The sequence below is a fragment of the Squalius cephalus genome (assembly GCF_949319135.1).
Source record: "Squalius cephalus genome assembly, chromosome: 4".
Classification (NCBI taxonomy): domain Eukaryota; kingdom Metazoa; phylum Chordata; class Actinopteri; order Cypriniformes; family Leuciscidae; genus Squalius; species Squalius cephalus.
In genome coordinates, this window is record NC_137125.1 from 13,998,906 (window position 1) to 14,020,753 (window position 21,848).

The 21,848-nt window shown below is 38.8% G+C and overlaps 2 protein-coding genes across 2 annotated transcripts in view; both read left to right on the top strand.

The window, feature by feature from the left end:
* The window catches only part of LOC307156656 (NACHT, LRR and PYD domains-containing protein 3-like), a 49,980-nt gene that overhangs the window by 3,737 nt on the left and 24,395 nt on the right, over window positions 1-21,848 (top strand). The window lies entirely within an intron of this gene.
* LOC307156986 (uncharacterized protein) lies at window positions 11,044-12,947 on the top strand (the record flags this gene model as incomplete). The annotated part of the gene is made up of 3 exons (XM_079868716.1): window positions 11,044-11,230; window positions 11,372-11,804; window positions 12,902-12,947. Exons 1-3 carry the CDS (start codon window positions 11,098-11,100, stop codon window positions 12,945-12,947), a joined length of 612 nt encoding a protein of 203 aa, XP_079724842.1. The 5' UTR covers window positions 11,044-11,097.

The following is a 21,848-nucleotide window of genomic DNA, read 5'->3' on the forward strand; positions in this document are numbered from 1 at the left end:
TCAATAATGATTGATATTCACAAAATAAAAAGAAAGATATGTCAATGAATTATATTCAGGTTTCAATTGGCTTTTTTTATTTTAATCCTCTGACCAATTTATACTCTATCTCAATCATATAATTAAATTTCATTAACAAGAAAGTGCAAAATAATACTGCATGTTATGATAACATTTGATCGCTTCTTTAAAAATATAACTTTGAAACCTCAAGGAACACATTTAATAAATGAGAGCATCTTTTATATGAAATAGTGAATTAGTGCAAATATTGGGCCCAGAAACATTAAGGGCAGAATTCAATCTACTGCTCATGCAATTAGATTCAGTAGTATCAGTAAGTCAAGAAAAAAAAACATTAAGATGTAAACAAGCTTACTAATGGCAATGTACAACCTATCTCTATAAAAGATACATGGTTTCAGACCCCTTCTATTTTAATTAAATGAAAATATATGGGACATACAGGTGAAACTCAAAAAAATTTGAGTATCGTGCAAAAGTTCATTTATTTCAGTAATTCAAGTTAAAAGGTGAAACTAATATATTATATAGACTCATTACATGCAAAGTGAGATATTTCAAGATATGAAAACCTTTTCAATATTCTAATTTTGAATTTGGGGTTTTCCTAAGCTGTAACCCATAATTATCAAAATTATAACAAATAAAGGCTTGAAATATCTTGCTTTGCATGTAATGAGTCTATATAATATATTAGTTTCACCTTTTAACTTTAATTACTGAAATAAATGTACTTTTTCATGATATTCAATTTTTTGGAGTTTCACCTGTACTATATCATTTGTAAAATAAATTACTTTAGTTTAAATATTTAATAGAATGGGTAATGGTTTGTTAATCATTCAAATTCATGACTAATAACGATGCTTTTCTGTAATGCTGTATGACACTGCTATCAAGTATGTATTATTAACATGTAATAACTGTAATTACCACAAAAAATAACAGAACACCATATTAACTTAAGTTGTAATGTATCTAGATGTACATAATTAACATAATACATTGCTTTTCATTTGGCAAGGTACTCTGCCTTTGCAACTGGATCACTTTTTAAACGAGCTCTATGTCGTGCTGTTTTCTCCTTGCTTGATAATGGCATTTACAAAAACAAATTAAAATAGATTAATTTAAAGATGCAATTGTTTTAGTATCAATGTTGATTATACAGTCCTATATTCTTGAAGAATAGGACTTTAAGATGGACAATGTGCTTTTTAAATTGTCACTCATACCATAATAATATATATATATATATATATATATATATATATATATATATATATATAGATTGCACCTTTAAACAACTTAAATATATTTTTATAAATATATAAAGCTTTTAATATTTTCAAAAGACTTTTTTTTAGTTGGTTTAACTGTAACTCTGGTCGCGACACCTGACATATTGGTTGCACCACCTGACATTTCAAACTCATTTCAAATCTAACAGGCATTAACTTGGACGCCTATACAAATGTTTGACCATGTGCTCAAGGTTATACATACATTTTTTAAATCAAATACACATTTTTATTATAACAACACATTTTCAAAGTTTTCCAGGGGTCATACCACCTGACATGATAAGTTGAATCAACCTCATCATTACTCAAAAATGTCAAATTATCTAATATTTATGGGAGGGTAACTAACCTTGTTACTGCATCAAAGGGGTACTCTGGAGTGTTCTGTGTGATGTCATATGCTGTCACATGGTTTTCTTAAAGGAACATTGCATAAAATTGCATTTTTATGTCGGTCGCCCTCCCTGACATTAGTAGAAGTAAATTTTTCGGACAAAAGTTTTTTTAAGTAATAGAATAGTTTTGAAATAGGATCGATACACTATTTCCCCTCATTTATAAGGAATTTAACATAAAATCATGCCAAAATATTTGATTAAGTATTTTATTGAGAAAATTAACATTTATATCTCAGTTTTGTTCTCTGCTTGTATGTTCGGACGGTCGCACCACCTGACATTTTTGGTCTTTCAAACACCAAAACTCAAAAAATCTATTGAATTTCAATAAAATGAAAAGGGTTTCTTATAAAGGACATATTGTAGATCCATTTGATATATGACATGCATCTATTCAAATTCTTTTTAGGAAAATAATGAATTTGGACACAAAAAATACATGTCATGTCATTGACCCATATATATATATTTATGAAGACTTCATGATGCAAAAGCCTCTGAGTGCCATCTGAAATTTTCTTCTAAAACAATCATTTGTATCAAGCTCGTATATTTAAGTTCAGCAATTTCAATTTAATTACAATTAATAGGTAGGCTACTTTTCATTGCCATTTAAGTGTGAACATAAACATACAAGCTTGATAAAAATGCTCTTTTAGAAGAAAATTTCAGATGGTACTTAGAGGCTTTTGCCTCTTAAGTCGTCATATATATATAATTATATTATTTAGATTTTGTTTATTTAAATTACTATTATTATCAGCTATCTTTGCAACAAAAACAGAAGAGAGACGTGCATTATTTGTGCCATCTGTATAGCTCGAAAATCATTGCCTGTCCTCTGGTTTGTATAATAGTAACTTATACATTTGGATTATTAGACAATATCGAAATAAAGTGAATCTGCAGAGTGTTGCATTTAAAGGCGTATTGACAGAGAAGAGTTAAATACTCTTCACATGTGCTCGCGCTCATGACTGCTACTGAACATCTGAACACAAAAAAAACCAAATGAAAGTACATCGACGGATCTTCTTCTGACTGTTCTCCAAAATATAATCAAATGTATATTTCTGCAAGCATGTTTAAACTGGTTAACTGTGTCTATGGCAGGCAAAGGAATTCGTTTTCAAGTCGAGTTCGCACGCCACTGCGCAACAATAGACACAATACCGCGGGATGGCGGGTGTTCATAAACTGTGAACAATGGTAGCTTTATTTAATGTAAATTAATGTATATGTCCAAAAAACAGTAATGTCATACTTTCTAATATCGTGGCGTAATAATCTGTTTGGTTGTAAAATGTATTACCTGAAATGAAATGAAATCGAATATATCGTCCTGACACCTGTGGAATCATTCATTCACAGACAGCTTACGAAGATGTTCAACTAATAAAGATCTTCATCGCTGGCAAAAATATGATGCATTTGAAGATTTGCTCTCACTTGACTGTACTGTATGGTCCACTGCCACTTCATCTAACGCTCTTGATGTTATTGCTCTCAGCTATTGCTGCACCTATCTCTCACTTCATCAATGCATCTCTTACCTCTGCTTCATTTCCTCTGTCACTCAAAACTGCAGCTGTTACCCCTGTTCTCAAGAAACCCAACCTTGATCCCTCAGTTTTATCTAATTATCGTCCCATTTCAAATCTCCCCTTCATAGCTAAATTACTAGAAAGTACTGTTGCCTCCCAGCTTCAGTCTTTTCTAGTTGAAAATAATCTTTTTGATCCTTTTCAGTCTGGTTTTCGCCCTTTGCATAGTACTGAAACTGCACTAGTTAAGGTACTGAATGATCTGCTTCTCTCTGGTGACTCTGGTTCTCTGTCTATGCTCCTGCTGCTTGACCTCAGCTCTGCCTTCGATACGGTCTCCCATCAACTACTCATTTCTCGCCTTTCGGATGTGGGTATTTCTGGTGCTGCTCTTTCCTGGTTTTCCTCCTATCTCTCTGACAGACTGTTCTACATTTCACTTCAGAATTTTCGCTCACCTACTGTCCCCCTGAAGCAAGGTGTCCCTCAGGGATCCGTTCTTGGGCCATTGTTATTCATAATCTATATAATACCTCTTGGTCAGATCCTCCGCCGTCATGGTTTTAATTATCACTTTTACGCTGACGACATTCAATTATATACTACCTGTACATCTACTTTATCTCTCACAACTGACAAAATCTCTGCTTGTGTACATGAAATAAAAGATTGGCTTCATTCAAATTTTCTAAAACTTAACATGGACAAAACTGAGATTATTTTCACTGGACCTCCGTCACTCACTAAAAAAATTCCTACCAACTTCACCTGTGAGATCGCTGGCTCTCTTATCAAACCATCTAGTACTATTAAAAATCTTGGTGTAATTTTCGATTCCAATCTATCTTTCCACTCTCACATTAATTCTATCACTAAATTGGCATTCTTTCATTTACGTCGTATCGCTCAGCTCCGTCCCTTTATCAGTATCTCAGATGCTGAAACTGTCATCCATGCATTTGTCACCTCACGTCTCGATTACTGCAATGCACTTTTCATTGGCCTATCAGCTAGCTCCATTTCCAAATTACAATACATTCAAAACTCTGCTGCCAGACTACTCACCCACACCAAGCGTTCTGCACATATTAGCCCAATTCTGCATGATCTTCACTGGCTTCCTGTGGCTTACCGTATCAAATTCAAAATTCTCCTTCTCACTTTTAAGTCTCTGCACGGCCTGGCTCCCCCCTATCTCTGTAACCTGCTTCTCCCCTACACCCCGACTCGCTCTTTACGATCCGCTGATTCTAGCCTTCTCGTCGTCCCTCGGCATCGTCTTGCTTCAATGGGGGGCAGATCATTCAGTGTTGTTGCGCCCAAAATGTGGAACTCTCTCCCCCGATCACTCTGTTCTGTTGACTCTATCTCTGAATTCAAATCCATGCTCAAAACTCACCTATTTTCTGAATGTTATAATTCTTAATTATTATTATTTTTTTTTATTTTTTTTTTCAAAGTTATATCTGTCTGTATTATGCTGATTGCCTCCCCATCTACCCATTTTTCACTTACTGTACTTGCACTCTCAACTGCCTACTGTTGTTCTGTCTGCTGTCTTTGTCAACTGCCTTGTTGTTTGTCTATTGTAAAGTGTCCTTGAGCTCTGGAAAGGCGCTATATAAATAAAACTTATTATTATTCTTGATGTGCTTAAATCTTCCTGTTACGACTCCGAGTCCAGTGTGAATTGAAATCGCTTCAGATGATTCAGTGCGTGCAGGGAACTGAACAGAATCATTCAAACTGATTCGCGAACCGATTTAGACAGATCTGCCAACTTGTTTGATGAAGTCTCTGAACAGAATCGACTCAAAAGAGTCATTCATTTGTGAATTGAGCATCGCTCAAGTCCAGAAAAAAAGATACAGCGCGCTTGGAATAAACTAAGCATTTAACAACACATATTGCATTAAAATAAAGTAACGAGAGGAACATCGCCCAATGTAACGAAGTAAAAGTACAGTTTTTTCATTATAAATGTACTCGAGTAAAAGTAAAAAGTACCCACATTCAAATCTACTCTTAAAAGTAAAATTTTTCTAAAAAAGTACTCAAGTAAATGTAAGGAAGTAAATGTACTTCGTTACTACCCACCTCTGAAGAGGGGTGAAATGTCCGTTTATGAAAATAGCCATCCACGTGTAAACGTAGCCTCAGTGACAGCCCAGAAACCTGACTGATCTAGAGAAGATCTGTGTGGAGGAGTGGGCCAAAATCCCTCCTGCAGTGTGTGCAAACCTGGTGAAAAACTACAGGAAACGTTTGACCTCTGTAATTGCAAACAAAGGCTACTGTACCAAATATTAACATTGATTTTCTCAGGTGTTCAAATACTTATTTGCAGCTGTATCATACAAATAAATAGTTAAAAAATCATACATTGTGATTTCTGGATTTTTTTTTTAGATTATGTCTTTCACAGTGGACATGCCCCTACGATGACAATTTCAGACCCCTCCATGATTTCTAAGTGGGAGAACTTGCAAAATAGCAGGGTGTTCAAATACTTATTTTCCTCACTGTAGATAGATAGATGGAGCAACCTCGGTTGCTGGGCTGTTCTGGGTGGTTGCTATGGTGTTCTAGGCGGTTGCTTATGTACAGTATTTTGGCTGGTTGCTAGGGTGTTGCTATTGCTTGGGTGTCCCTATTTTCCTGAACTGCTTTTACATGCCCTTCACTCAAAGCATTCCTGATTTTGGATCCTCCTCCTTCCTAATGTTATATTCAGCCCACGCATCACCTTTACAGACCAAAAAAACTTTACAGTCTAAAAAAATATGATAAAAGTTAAATAGTTAATGATGGTTAAGTATATTTTGTTTTTCTTTTTCTTTGTTTGTGTTAACCTCTCTGTTTTGTTAAAATTAGCATTTGCTATGTGTGCCATAAAGCTGGGTTCTTTAAACATCAATGGTACCAGAGAGGATGCAAAGAGAGTTTCCCTTATCAGTTTGTTTAAAGTTAAGGAATTAAATGTCATTTGTTTTACAAGAAACGCACGCATAGCACCGTTGAAAATGAAACTGCTGGAAGAAAAATTGGGATGGGGAAGTTGTTCTCAGTGAGTCATAAGAGTAGTAACAGTGGTGGAGTTGGTATCCTGTTTTCTAGAGATTTTTTACCCATTTCTTGTGTTACTGAAGAAATCATTGAAGGTTGCTTGTTAAAAATACAAGCTGTATTTTAAAGTGAAAAATGACTTTCATCAATGTTTATGCTCCAACTGTAGGCACAGAAAGGGTGGTCTTTTTAAACTCTCTAAATACTGTAATAAGTAACTGTAGCGATGATGGATACATGTTCCTAGGTGGTGATTTTAACTGCACTGAGAATGCAACTCTAGACAGAAACCACCAAGAACCACATGGAGCCAGTAAGAATTGTCTTGTTAAAATGATTTATGTGATGTTTGGAGGCTTTTTCATACTACTCAGTGTTAACCCCCTGAGGTCGACAATCGCGCCGGCGCGATAGGCTCGCTTTTTTTCAGTTCAGTTCAAAAGAAATTAATTTTGCTCTGTTGACTTTGATATTACAAGCAAGTTTCATACATCAATCGATTCTGTTAAATGTGTATTATTTTTGTGTATACTCACAATAAAAACAAAGTGTTGTGCTTTTTGCCAAATAAAGACAAATAAACGTGATGCGAGTTCTGCCTTCTCTCTGTCAGTGAAGACCATTCTGAAACGCGTCCGAAAATGAACTGTAACTCAGCGAATACTCAGTCAAACAGGCATACAGACACACAGGCATGAAGCTTGAATTCTCTTCTTTTAAATGAGGTAATTTATATAAAAAACAAATATTCTCATCTTGTGAAATCTGTATTAAAAGAGAGCGATTCCAGTCGAGCTAATTAGAGCTCAGCCCACGGAGAGCGCGTGCTATTCAAACGCAAATTACTGAGGCAACCCAAGCAAACCTGTGAACGCCCCCATATCAGCTTGAGAAAAAAAAAATTTAATCATATCATTGTAGCCTACGTGTTTACACCATCTGGCAGCGCTGTGAGGAATAATAATAATGGAAAATCTACCTCAGAGTGCGGGTATTGCAGGAGCGAGGATCCGAATATGTAGTACGTTTTTTTTCCTTCTCAAGTTAATCGCGTTTCTGTGAATGAATGAACGGCAGCCGCAGAGATGCGCGCTGTTTATCACAGCTCGAAAAAAGACAGTTTAAATTTAAATTGCGTCTCTGTGTGAATGAATGATGATGTTTTAGCAAACTGTATTGCTATACTGAGTTGAGTAAAAATCGACAGAAATATGTTGAAATAAAATGTAGGCTATTTGTATAAGCAACGTATTAAACTGAAAATTAACATTTATATGCCCTAATATTTCATAAAAACAACGTTACAGTCAGGCGTTTCTGTTTGTGAATGAATGTTTCGGTTTTAGCAAACTGTATTGCTATACTGAGTAAAAATCGACTGAAATATGTTGAAATAAAATGTATTTGTATAAGCAACGTATTAAACTGCAAATTAACATTTATATTTCTTATAATAAAAACGAAAGACCTATGTTACAGACATATGAAAGACAACATTTCGTTGATTAGTTTTGGATAGATTATACATTTTTACTGTAAAATATCTGCCACCTCAAATAAGCTTTTGTTTGCCAATTTTTTATCATGTTAAATATAGTATGTTTTGTCAAAAATAAAGTAATCAAATAATCAATCAAATCCTTAACTTTGAAATATGTATGATAAAATGTATACTTTAGTTTTTACAAAGAAAGATTACACTTGAATTGTTGTTGTAATTGTAACCTTTTTAATAAAAAAATATATTTACAAGGTAGATGTAAACAAACTATTAAAAGGTAAATATAAGCCTTTTCTTTAAATAATTTTTATTGTGTTTTATTAGTGACAAATTTGGGGAGAGGATAAATATTCCAAACTGAAAATACAGTATGAGAATTAACTGCACAATTACTAGACATGTTTTCCTTGGATATTATAGGCCAAATTGCAAGCACAATATGTGGAAAAATAAAAAAGAATTGACATGCTTCCAACTGTTGCTCTTGCATTCTTGTGGCTCAGTGACTCACCTGAATGAATGGCTAATTAAGTAATGCAGGCCCCATTGTCTCCTCAGGTGTGAACCACTAAATGTGCATGATCGTTGACGCCCACTCCGCATATTGCCTTTCCAAACAGAAAGTGCTTTGCAAAATTCAAATCAATGTATTGTGTTATGTGAATGATAAGGCAGGGTGATTTTCACATCATTTTGAAGAAAAAACACTAGGCAATGACATCCATTAGACAAAAGTCTTATTGGCACATATTTAGAATGTGTTTTATGGCCTTATTTCAAAAACTTTAGTTTTTAGTTTTTTCAATAACCATGCATAAACATTATTCTCTCAAAAATGCAGACATGTACATTCTTGTTGCTCACATATTATGGTAGCCCTGTTTGTGCTAAATAGTGTGTAATATTTTTTGCCATTAATATGTTTATAAGCAACTGAAAAAAGCACAAATGTCAGGGCATGTCAGAACATCTCAAGGACCCCAAAAACACCTTAGACCCGAGAGGGTTAATATACTTGGACTTATGTTTGGCAGTTTGTGACTTTGCGAGATAAACATAAGGTAGCACTGGTATTCCAAAACATTCAGTGGCACATGCCAATCAAAAACAGACGTGACACAAATAACACGTTTGAAAAAATATTACTGACTTTAATGCATTTAAATTATATATAAAATATCCCAAAATTAGGCTATTTACTTTTTGTAAATAGTGTCACAATTACGTCAGTATAGACGTTGATTCATCTGTCAGTCACTACTGGAGGTGTCACAAGTTCACAACATACGGTGACATGTTCTGCAACTCTGTAGCTGTGTCCCAATGTGAAGGCTGCATCCTCCGAAGGCCGTATTCGAAGGCCGGTTGCATCATCGCTGCGCGACGAAACGTCACAGCGGCGCGACGAAGGATGTCCCAATTCAAAGGCTGCACACTTCGGAGGTCGCATTTGAAGGCCGACTGCGTCACCGCGGCGCGATGAAGGCTGTCCCAATTCAATACTGCATCCTTCGAAGGCCGTATTTGAAGGCCGGTTGCGTCATCGCGGCGCGACGAAGGCTAAAGCGACGCCAAATCCACCCTTCGTTTCCCCGTGAAAGGAAGGATACATAAATGGACACTTAGCGGACTATCCTACCCTATCCTACCCCATAAGGCGCGCCAGTGACGACAGCATTTTTATTAAAAAAAAAAAAAAAGACGGCCGAGAGTTCGGTGGCGGACGGCAAATTCACATTTAAATGTAAGTATTATGTTTTAATTTACTCAAATAGCTAGTGAAACCTGAGTTAAAAGCCACAAGTTTTTCTTTCTTATAAACTTCATCTTAACTCCTTCGTAACCATTGCGTGGCTTCATTTGTCAGGTGGTCTGAGGCAAAACTTGTGCTAATAGTTTAATAATTGTTTCAGGAGGCAAGGAGTCTAGTCTAACTTGTGTGAATAAGAAATATCACTCACCCCATAAAGCCCACAAACAAAAGTAAAGCAGTAGATAAGGCAATGGGGTTTCACTTTTATGTGTTTTTGTAGTGATGTCATGGAAGCTGTCTACAAAGGTTTTAACCACATTGGAGTATCCATAAATATGATTTCTGAATATGAATATGATTTTAAAAATACAAAGTAAGAAAGTTTTGAGATCACATCTTTGCTGAAATGTATTGTTATGTTGTTGTTAACCAGCGCATGGTTAAAATCATGGTTAATCTGGGACAGGTGAGGGTGTGAGTGGGAAACCCACTGCTGAAACTTGGCCCTGGTTTGTACTCATGGATGAGGTGTTGGGACAGAGGCATTGCACCAACCCCCCGTCCTCATTGCCTCAATCCCTGAGGACACACCAGGGCCAAGTTCAGCAGTGTGTGACCAAGAAGAGGAGGAGCCAGGGGTAGTAGCAGCAGCATCAGCACCAGCACCAGCACCAGCACCACGAAGAAGGTGAGACAGAGAGGACGAGTTTTTGGACTTGATTAGAGAAGACATGGGACTGCAGAGGCGAGGAGAGCACAGGAGAGGATGGACTGAGGATGATTGAGAAATATATATATATATATTCTTGTTTAACTTTTTTTCACTTATATTTTTTAAAAGGAAAAAAAATCTGGATATTTATTTATTTTTATGCAACTTTAAATGTGTAAATAAAAGAGAATTCATTGCTGTCACATGCCTGTCCTGTCTCGTGTAGCACATGTGGTGTTTGTGTTCTGTCTCTGTGTTGACCCCACCCTCCTTGTTCTCTCATTATTGGTTTCATTTGCCCCACCTGTTGTTCCCTTATCACCTGCCTGATTTGTCCCTTTTATAAGTTCCTTTGTGTTTGCAGTCTGTGTCGGATCGTTGTCTTGTACACGTCTCCTGTTCGCCCGTGACCCTTTTTGGTATGTTCATTTTTGAAGTTGTTGTTGTTTTGTATTAAGTTATGTTTTCCCCCTCGTGGGTTTTGTTTTGTGTTTATTGTTTCTTTTGTAATAAATATCATTATTCCTTTGCATTTGAGTCCTCCCTTAGTTTTCTTTAGTTAACGTGACAGACCGATCCGACCATGTCAAGGACTCAGCAAAGGATTTCAAGTCATCCACCAGCCCCCTCTGTCTTGTGCCCCCAATACGAACGTATTATCCGTTTTCAGGCACTAAGTTCCCTCCGCCAACAAGGGACTGATTTGAGGAAGTTCGCGGCCGAATTCCTTAGAGAGGATTACTACTTAATGAAGGGCCTCTTAAGGACCTTTTCTTTTATGCTCTCAATGAGCCCATGGACTGGTTACTCAGGAGGGCGTATGAAAAGAGTACCTTTGAGGCAATGGTGGAGGGTCTCGCTCGCTTGCAGGAGCGAGATGCCAGGAAGAGGGTCTCAGTTCCGGCGGTCCCTGTTCCGGTGGTCCCGAGTCCAGTGGTCCCAGTTCCGGTGGTCCCAGTTCCGGTGGTCCCAGTTCCGTTGGTCCCAAGTCCAGTGGTCCCAGTTCCGGTGGTCCCAAAACGGAGGAGGAGAAGGAAGACTCCCTCCGTGACAGTCCCGGTGGTCCCAGTTCCGGTGGTCTCAGTTCCGGTGGTCCCGAGTCCGGTGGCTCCTAACACGGAGACCATCCCGGCGGTGACTGCCGTCCCTGATGCACTGCCTAGGCGTCTTGCTCTGCCCGCGCCGCCCAGGCGTCTTGCTCTGCCCGCGCCGCCCAGGCGTCATGCTCTACTGGCCCTGCCCGAGCTGCTCGCACTGCCTGCGCCACCCCAGCGATCCATCACTTCTGCTGATCCAGAGACTGTTCACGTCACATCTGCAGAGCCTGTGTCTTCGGACAAGATGGCCGCCGCCGCCGAGCCTGTTCACGTCATGCCTGCCGAGCCTGTGTCTTCGGACAAGATGGCCGCCGCCGAGCCTGTTCACGTCACGCCTGCCGAGCCTGGGTCTTCGGACAAGATGGCCGCCGCCGAGACCGTTCACGTCATGCCTGCCGAGCCTGTGTCCCCTGACAAGATGGCCGCCGTCGAGGCTGTGTCTGTTCCTGAACCTGAGCCGGTGCCTGTGTCTGTTCCTGAACCTGAGCCGTTGCCTGTGTCTGTTCCCGAGCCGGTGGTGTCTGTTCCCGAGCCGGTGGTGTCTGTTCCCAGTTCCTGAGCCGGTGGTGTCTGTTCCCAGTTCCTGAGCCGGTGGTGTCTGTTCCAGTTCTTGAGCCGGTGTCGTCTGTTCCAGTTCCTGAGCCGGTGGTGTCTGTTCCAGTTCCTGAGCCGGTGGTGTCTGTTCCAGTGCCTGAGCTGGTGTCTGTTCCTGTGCCATGGCCGCCTGAAGGGTCGTCTCCACCCTGGCCGCCCGAGGGAGGGTCTCCACCCTGGCCGCCCGAGGGAAGGTCTCCGCCCTGGCCGCCCGAGGGAAGGTCTCCGCCCTGGCCGCCCGAGGGAAGGTCTCCGCCCTGGCCGCCCGAGGGAAGGTCTCCGCCCTGGCCGCCCGAGGGAAGGTCTCCGCACTGGCCGCCAGATGGACTGACATTTCCGCCCTGGCCGCCAGATGGACTGACATTTCCGTCCTGGCCGCCAGATGGACTGACATTTCCGTCCTGGCCTCCCGAACTCTGTGGTCCGCCCTGGCCTCCCGAACTGTCCATTTTTCCTGCCCCACCCTGGTCTGTCCTTCCTGTTCCCCCAGTTTCACCCTGGTCTGTCCCTCCTGTTCCCCCAGTTTCACCCTGGTCTGTCCCTCCCGTCCCTCCCTGGTCTGTCCCTCCCTGGTCTGTCCCTCCCTGGTCTGTCCCTCCCGTCCCTCCCTGGTCTGTCCCTCCCGTCCCTCCCTGGTCTGTCCCTCCCGTCCCTCCCTGGTCTGTCCCTCCCGTCCCTCCCTGGTCTGTCCCTCCCGTCCCCAGTGGAGCGTCTGGTAGCCGCTCCTTAAGGAGGGAGTAATGTCACATGCCTGTCCTGTCTCGTGTAGCACATGTGGTGTTTGTGTTCCTGTCTCTGTGTTGACCCCACCCTCCTTGTTATCTCATTATTGGTTTCATTTGCCCCACCTGTTGTTCACTTATCACCTGCCTGATTTGTCCCTTTTATAAATTCCTTTGTGTTTGCAGTCTGTGTCGGATCGTTGTCTTGTACACGTCTCCTGTTCGCCCGTGACCCTTTTTGGTATGTTCGTTTTTTGAAGTTGTTGTTGTTTTGTATTAAGTTATGTTTTCCCCCTCGTGGGTTTTGTTTTGTGTTTAGTGTTTCTTTTGTAATAAATATCATTATTCCTTTGCATTTGAGTCTTCCCTTAGTTTTCTTCAGTTAACGTGACAATTGCTCTGGACATTGTTTATTTTTGTAATGATAATGATAATGATAACAAATTCTTCTATACCTTTTTTCCCCCAACTATTTACAACATACGTTAAACATATCAAAATCAACATAAACATTTAAATTTACAGTACATAAAATAAGAAAAAATGATGTAGACTTTTATTCAGCTGAGTGGGAGACCCTGGTGTGCTGCTGGACCGGGATGGGCACAATAGAGACCCTGGTAAGGCCTCCTGCTGGTGGGACATCATCTGGGACAGTCTTCAGAGTGTTTGACTGCATATTTTCACTATCCACTAAGTTGTCTACCAACAGGTTTGCAGGGCTGACTAATGGAATAAATATTGAGATACTTTATTACACTAAAGTACTTTTAATAACCACTAATACCGCATTGGTGAAAAACTACTAGTCATATATTTCAAACCTTAGTTAAGCAAAATGATCTTGCATACTCTAATGTACTTAAGGCATCAAGAATAAAAGTAAAGGAATTCTGCAGGAAAAAAACCTTGTCAGGGTTTTTATGATGGTTCTGCTTTTATATTACTGCATATGTATGCATTTTACTTCTGAATATTTTCAAGGTTGATACATTTAAACTATATACTTTTGTGTACTTTAATGTTAAACAATGCATCATATTGTAAAATAACATAATTTTGTAGTGTTGCTGTCCTGTGTGGGAAAATTACTCGCATATTAACCAAGTATGTAGCTCCTTACATACCACCACTGGTTATTTTTAAAATTAAAGTAACAAAATGTAGTCCTATTGTTACAATATTAACAAATTGTTACTAACTACAGCTCCGTCCCATTTGGCGCATCTGAAGCGCTCGGACCGGTCTAGCCTACGGACGATTGTTCTTGTCGCCTAGCAACAGTGACTGACAGCTGCCGAGGACGAGCGGGAGTAACATTCGCACTGGACTTTTTATATTCAACTGGGTCTTATATTCAAATAAGGTTGAAAACCTGTGTAAATATATTTACCACGGTCCATTTATGTGCATAATAAAAAGAATACACTAGCCTACAAAATCGCATCAAGGTAAGATATAAATGAACATTTGAAAGCCGAAAGTAACGTTACATGGCCTGAAACATCCGTACCATGTCCTCCAGAAAAATATAAAACATAAAAATGACAATAGCCAATTCTGGCTCCATAGCTGTTTACTCAATTATATCAAATGAATTATCAGGATGGCAGCATACTCTCGCACCGTTGCTTGGCGCCTGGAGTGGTAATCGGGAACACCTGGCTGCGCAATTAGGAAATTCTACGAAGGCTACATGGTGCGTCGTTCGGAGGATGCATAGGCTGCATCATTTGAAGTCCGTGGCCTTCGAAGGATGCAGTCTTCACATTGGGACACAGCTTGTGTCAGTCAGGTGTTATGTCAGTGTCAGTTTGTCGCGATAATGTCAATGATACATGCCACTATCCACTGGCACATGCCAATGAAGACCGGATGTGCCAATAAGCATAGTGACGTGCCATTGGCATCTGTGCGTCATATATTTGCTTCTTATTTATTAAATACTGGCAATTGATTGATGAAACATTGTTTAAAATTAAGATACAATTTATACCAAACGAAATTCACTTTAAAGAAAGGCTTTATTCAAAACAAAACTTAACGTGGTCCAAATTGGGAGAGTCTAGAAAGCAGTAAAGCTCCAGGCATTGATGGCCTTCCTGTGGACGTTTATAAAGTTTTCTGGCCTGTGATTGGCTAAGTTGACAGTTTAAGTAAAGGACACTTACCATTGAGCTGCAGGAGAGCAATCCTCACTCTTCTTCCCAAAAAAGGGGTTTTACAAGAGATCAAGAACTGGCGGTTGACTACAAACTGTTGGCAATGAGACTGAAAAATGTTTCATGTTAGTCATGTTGACCAGACTTATTGTATATCCAATAGGTTGATATCTGACTATCATTTTAATTTGTGATGTTTTGGACCTCTCCAATTCATTGGGTTTTGAAATTTGCCTGATTTCAGTTGATCAAGGAAAGGCCTTTGACAGAGTCGAACACCAGTATTTGTGGCAAACGTTAGATGCGTTTGGGTTCAGCTCTGGCCTTATAAACATGATTCGAGTCTTGTATAGTGACATTGAGAGTATTTTAAAGATCAACGGTGGTTTCAGTGCTCCTTTTAAAGTTCATAGGGGGGTCAGACAAGGATGTTCATTATCTGGTATGCTGTACTCCTTGTCCATAGAGCCTCTTCTGCACAAATTAAGACAATCTTTTTTCGGTGTAAACCTTCCTGGATGTGAAACAGTTTTTAAAGTATCTGCTTATGCCGATGATGTTGTTGTCATTGTCAAAAAACAAGGAAGACATTGACACCCTTGTAGAAAATATAAATGTTTTTGGTGTATTGTCCTCTGCTAAAATTAACTGGGTGGAAAAGTGAAGCTGTAACAATCAGTGATGAGTTAAGTAGAAAACTTGATTGGTTGATTTGGAACGTGGGTGGGTTTAAATATCTTGGTGTTTATCTTGGAGATGATACTTTTGTGTGTATTGGGAAACTGTTTTAGAAAAATTGGGTCAATGTTTTAGAAAAAGTTGAAGGACGTCTCAAAAAATGGAAATGGGTATTGCCACACATGTCTTGCCACAAACCATTGATGTGTAAACTAAATTTGGTGACACAACAGTGTGTAACATTGAAGTTAATGACTAATTTTTGTAGAAGCGAACACCATATAAGATGCCATGAGATCTCTTATTTATTATTATATGTCAAGACATAGCAGATAAAAACAATTTACTGGAGAGATGGTCTTCATTCGTCAATACACAAAGGTTGGGCATTTATATGCTGACCAGTAACTTACATTATCTTTACAAGGTAGAGAAACGTGTTCATGTTTAAAATTGAATGTATATTTCATGATACACAATCCTCATTCCTTAAAGAGAATACTTCAGTCAACATATGCATCAGTGGAAACTATGCTAGATTGCATTCACATTCTTCTGTGGTTAAAACTAACTCATTTCACTCCTCTCCATGACCTTGGCATGTGATCCTCACACACACTTGCTGTGCGGATATATGAATGCTTATAAAAATGTTATAGCCATGAAAAAAGGCTTTTATTTTTTCTAAATTCTCGAGTGCTTTGGCCTTATATGATTTTTGCAAGTTGAACTATCCCACATCAAAGAGCACCGAGATACTGACTTTATACTCCAGTTTGGATCTTGTTCAATCACATGTTTGTCTTCACTAGTGATGGCCGCTTTCGTCACGTGAATTCGGTATAAAAAAGGCTTTGTTACGTCACAACTGTTTCCAAATGTTTCTAAATTTCAAAGGTTCACTGTTGGGGTCGATCCCAGTAAACCTGTGTTTATGGTTTTTACCTGATCTCGGATCAGTTTTATAGTTTTGAAGACATTTTAATGAGATGTTTGTGTAATTTGGTGAAGGACAGCCCTGCCATTCAACAATCTAAACTATGTTTCCAGTACAGCAACATTACTCACTGCTTAACTACTGTAGTATGATGATAATTGAAGAAATCACCTAATTCTAGTATCAAAATGATAAACCTGTCAGATAACTCGTTCAGAGTAACAGTACTAGAGCATAGACTGCCTTAATGTTGAGACAACAAATGGCAAAAGTGTAAAAGGGAAAAATTAAAAACAGATTATGAGGTGGTAAAGAAATAGATTTTCACAATGACTTTTGGAAATTACAGGGTGAAACTTGTGCTAAATGCAATTTTGAACCATTGACAAAATCAAATGCTTACAGATGTGTCTATAATGAGGATGATTATTCCTGGCACAACAAACTGCTGTTCACGAGCAGTGTATGTCACTACTGAAATTATTCTCATTAACATTATAGTTCATGGCATTTGACTGCATACAACAGTACTGATTATATATATATATATCAGTTTGTCTTTATGTGAAATCTGGAGGGAATAAGTGAATTCTTCCTGGTGCCTTGAAGGGAAGAATGTAGTGAGCAAGTCTAAGCCAGATGTGTGAATTTTCCAGATGTGACAAAACTCTTTCTAACAATGAGAAATCAAAACTAATGACACACAAGTTGTTTGTGGTAACAAAGCTTATGTATTCCTTTGTAAGGGATTTTAAGGATGTTATTTGGCTTCTATTACTGGCAATGTGAGTAATGTCAGAGGAGAGGATTATGTGAAATATCTTTTAATCATGACACAGATCGAGAATTTAATCTCTGAAACTGAAAATATGATCAATGTACAGAATGAAGTACAGGCACTACATGAGGCCACCTTTGGTGTTTGAGGACACAGCAAAACTCACTTAGTTCTTTTGCTGACATTGCAGAAGAAGTGCATGTAATGAGGAAGCTTGTTTTACTAAATCGAATGGCTCTTGGTGTTCTGTTAGCCTCCCAGGGGGGAACATGCAACTGTTATTGTTCATATATCCCAGACAACAGTGGAAGAGCAGTGCACGATTTAAAGGGTTAGTTCACCCAAAAATGAAAATTCTGTCAGTAATTACTCACCCTCATGTTGTTCCAACCGCGTAAGACCTTCGATCATCTTCGGAACATAAATTAAGATATTTTTGATTAAATCTGAGAGTTGTCTCACTCCTCTATAGGCTGCTAGGTGACCGAAACTTGCTGGCCCAGAAAAGTTATTAAAGAGATCGTTAATATAGTCCAAGTGACTCCAGTGGCTCAATCTTAAGTTTATCAAGCGACGAGAATATTTTTTGTGTGCAAAAACAAACAAAAATAACGACTTTATTCCACTATTCATTTCCTTCTCTCTGTGCCTCTTAGTGTTTTTGCGCTGCGCGTCTGTGTTGCACGTCATCACGCATCACACACATGACCAGCGTCGGCCATTAGTGAGCCTATGTGGTGACGTGTAACACAGACGCGCTATGCAAAAACACTACGTGAACCAACTAGAGGCCCAGAGAGAAGGAAATGAATAGTGGAATAAAGTCGTTATTTTTGTTTGTTTTTGCGCACAAAAAGTATTCTCGTCGCTTGATATACTTAAGATTAAGCCATTGTAGTCACTTGGACTATATTAACGATTTCTTTAATAACTTTTCTGGGCCAGCAAGTTTCAGTCCCTTAGAAGCCTATGGAGGAGTGAGACAACTCTCAGATTCAATCAAAAATATCTTAATTTATGTTCCGAAGATGAAGGTCTTACGCGGTTGGAACAACATGAGGGTGAGTAATTACTGACAGAATTTTCATTTTTGGGTGAACTAACCCTTTAACTAACTCAATACGGATCATGTCTTTACTCCTCTGAGTGGGACACATGGTTTGGATCAATATTGGGGCCACTGTGGAATCTTATGAAAGCACCTTTATTAGTTAGTTTCAGGACTGTTTCTCATCAGACTCTTGTACATTGGTTTGTTTTGTGAGACACTCAACTGGCATTAGGCTTTCATCCAACATCAGACACACATAGAACAGAGCAGAGAAGAGCTGTTCTGTTAAAGAGCATGTAGAAAGAAGAGTACGGCCTGATCACACAAGCTTTTCAGAGTATCTACCTGAATTTTTGGTCAACGATACCAGGGACACCGAAACACCGGGGAACATGAAATTTGGTGGGCATGAAGCCCCACTAGACTTTTACGGAAAAATTTCGTTTGGTCCCTGGGGGCCACTCACACTGACATCCACACGCACAGACACACACCCATACAAATCCACATGCACAGACACACACACAAACACACACGCGCGCACACACATGTACGCACGCATACATACACGCACAGACACACACACCAACACAGACACACACATACACAAACACACACACACAGACAGACATGCACATACTACTACTTTTTTTAGGTATCAGCCATATTTTTTGTGGAAAGCCAGTGCAGGCCTGAGCGGCGGTCATATATTGTACCGCCATGCGTACATCTAGTTAGTTATGTTGTTGTCATTTGATTGATAATTTATTTATATTATTGGTTTCATATATATTGATTTCATCTGGGATGTGTGTGTGAGAGTTGGCGAGAGCAGTTAGCATAAAGCCTACTGTAGAGTAAGAGATTTCATCTGGGAGGTGTGTGTGAGAGGTGGCGAGCGCAGTTAACCCTCTGGGGTCTGAGGTGTTTTCTGGGTCCTGGAGGTGTTCTGACATGCTCTGACATTTGTGCTTATTTCTGTTACTTGTGACATTTTCATGGCTAAAGTCTGATTACACTGTATTCAGCACAAACTCTGCTACAATAATATATCAGCAGCATGTATGTAAAAGTTTGTAGTTTTGAGATAATGACATTTATGCGTGGTTTGTGAAAATACAAAAAAAAAAATTGGCACTGAAATAAGGTGATTAATGATCACATCATTAATATGTATGGATTTTTAACACCTGAGAAAGACAAAGACCCTCCCTAATGGTCCTATTAGGAGCTATCAGGCCCTGTCATTCTGAGCAACCTTGCACAAAGAATGAGGAGATTTAAAAAAGAATGGGTTTTTGATTGTTTGGATTTATTTACAACACAACATAATCCAAAGATATACAACAAATGACAAAAAAGCACTCACTGAAAACAATGATCGAAAGACAGAGACCTTTGTGGCATTCCTAAAAACATTGTACAGAGACTCATGTGAATGTTGAAGTCAGCAGGACTCAGTGGCATCTGGTCCCTGAAAGAAAGAAAAAGTGAACATACTGATATCAAGAGAAACTATAGGGAATATAGTTCTAAAATATATTGGGAATAAATTTTAGATTTTTCTGGTTAAAATTGCTTTTTAAAATTCACAGCATACACACACACACACACACACACACACACAAATGTTTCCAACAATATATAATATAATGAACACCAGGTTTGTTGTGCCTTGTAAGCATATGCTATGCACAGTGCTGCATAAAATAAAAATAACAATAACCTATAACCGCATATAAATCTTCCAAAAGATGTCAGTAACAACTACGCTCGAGAAAAATATATTGATTGTTACTTCAAATGTTTCCATTCGTTATGATGATATGAAATGAGATAATAGTAAAAACATGAAGCCTTTGTTTGGTACGTTTTGCTTTTCAAACGCAATCGCGCTCCAAAATATGAAACATGGTTACCATATTATACATCTACGTTTGATCAGATATCCACAAACACAGTAACAGTAAACACGGGTCTAAATATTATAATATTCACCATATATGCAATGTGAAGTTTATGCAACAATAACAAACTAATAAGTAAGAATTTCTTACCTTACATCTTTCTTGTCTTCAAATCGCGTTCTTCTTCTTCTGAGGTAAAGCCAATGTAAGCTCACGGCACGTCTTTCAAACTCGACGAAAAGCAGAGACTTGTGAAGTTTTTTGGTGCTTTGTTTTTGGGGTAACGAGTGCGTTCGCTTTCCATGTGGAGATTTGTATGTGAATGTCTTTTGCGCGCGTGGGCGTGGTCAAATTAAAAATAATTAGCAAGCGCGTGAGAAGCTGGACATCTTGTTGGTTTTATACAAATTACTTAAGCAGAGAATATTTGTTTTCAGTTTGAATCCAATCATTTAAAAGTACACACTTAAATGATTATATAGATATATGGCTCATAAATGTGTGACAAGTATTCACTGAGTTTTGTTTCAGTTTTATAGACGTGCTCAAGAAAAAAAAGTTCACCCAGACGGAGAGGCAGAACGCACACCCTGTTTATTTTCTTTATTTTACAAAAGCACAATGTTTTGATTCGATTGTAAGTGGACATACAAAAGTAGAAATATCACAGATTCTTTTTTCATATTTCTTTTTTCTGACCATAAATGACAGAGAAATTTAAGTTTATTGTGCTACTATGTGAAGAAAATCCAGCAAAACCCACCAGCGCGTTTGTCGACCTCAGAGGGTTAACAGTGCATTAACTAATGTTAACAAATACAACTTTTGATTTCAATAATGTAGGCTACTAGTAAATGGTGAAATTAGCATTAAGAAAGATTAATTAATGCTGTAGAAGTGCAGTTTATTAATAGTTAATGTCAATTAATGTAGTTGACTAGAGTTTAATAAATTGAAATATAGTGTAAAATGTTACCGATCTGTTACACACTGATTCTGACGTCTCATGAATTCAGTGTCGGACAGATCAGTTTTAACCATTCATTAAAGTGAATCAGTTCAAAGGAGTCATTAGTTCGCGAATTATGCAATGTGTCATTAACGTACGTCTACGTGTTGTGTGATTATCCCGGCAGATAGGACATCGCACAAGATTTGTGTCAAACACAGAAAACATAACTTTTGTTTATTGAAAGTGTGGTTTATGTCAGCTGAATGTGCGGAACGCTTTTCAGAAAAGATAAGGCAATGTATTTTAGCACAATTCACACCCAGCGGTAATTCAAGAAATAAATCTCCGAATGCGCCACGTAAAAATTCGGTCTTTCGACCTTTTATCATCGTGTCAAATTGTTAATAAATTTTGATTAATATGAGCGAGGGAGAGAGAGCAAGAGTGGAAAGAGTGCGCGCCCTCTCTGCTCGTTCTTTCAGTTAACATGTCATGCACCCTGTCACGAGTGCAGCAGTCATCTACATTAGGCTACTCACCGATCAAATAAGGCTTTGGCGGGACAAAAATGCGCTTTGGCGGCCGGCAAAAAAATTCAATGCAGTAAAAACCCTGATGTTTCTTAAATGACTGAAATAGAAGCGAACTCGTGAACAGGTTTGGCAGCA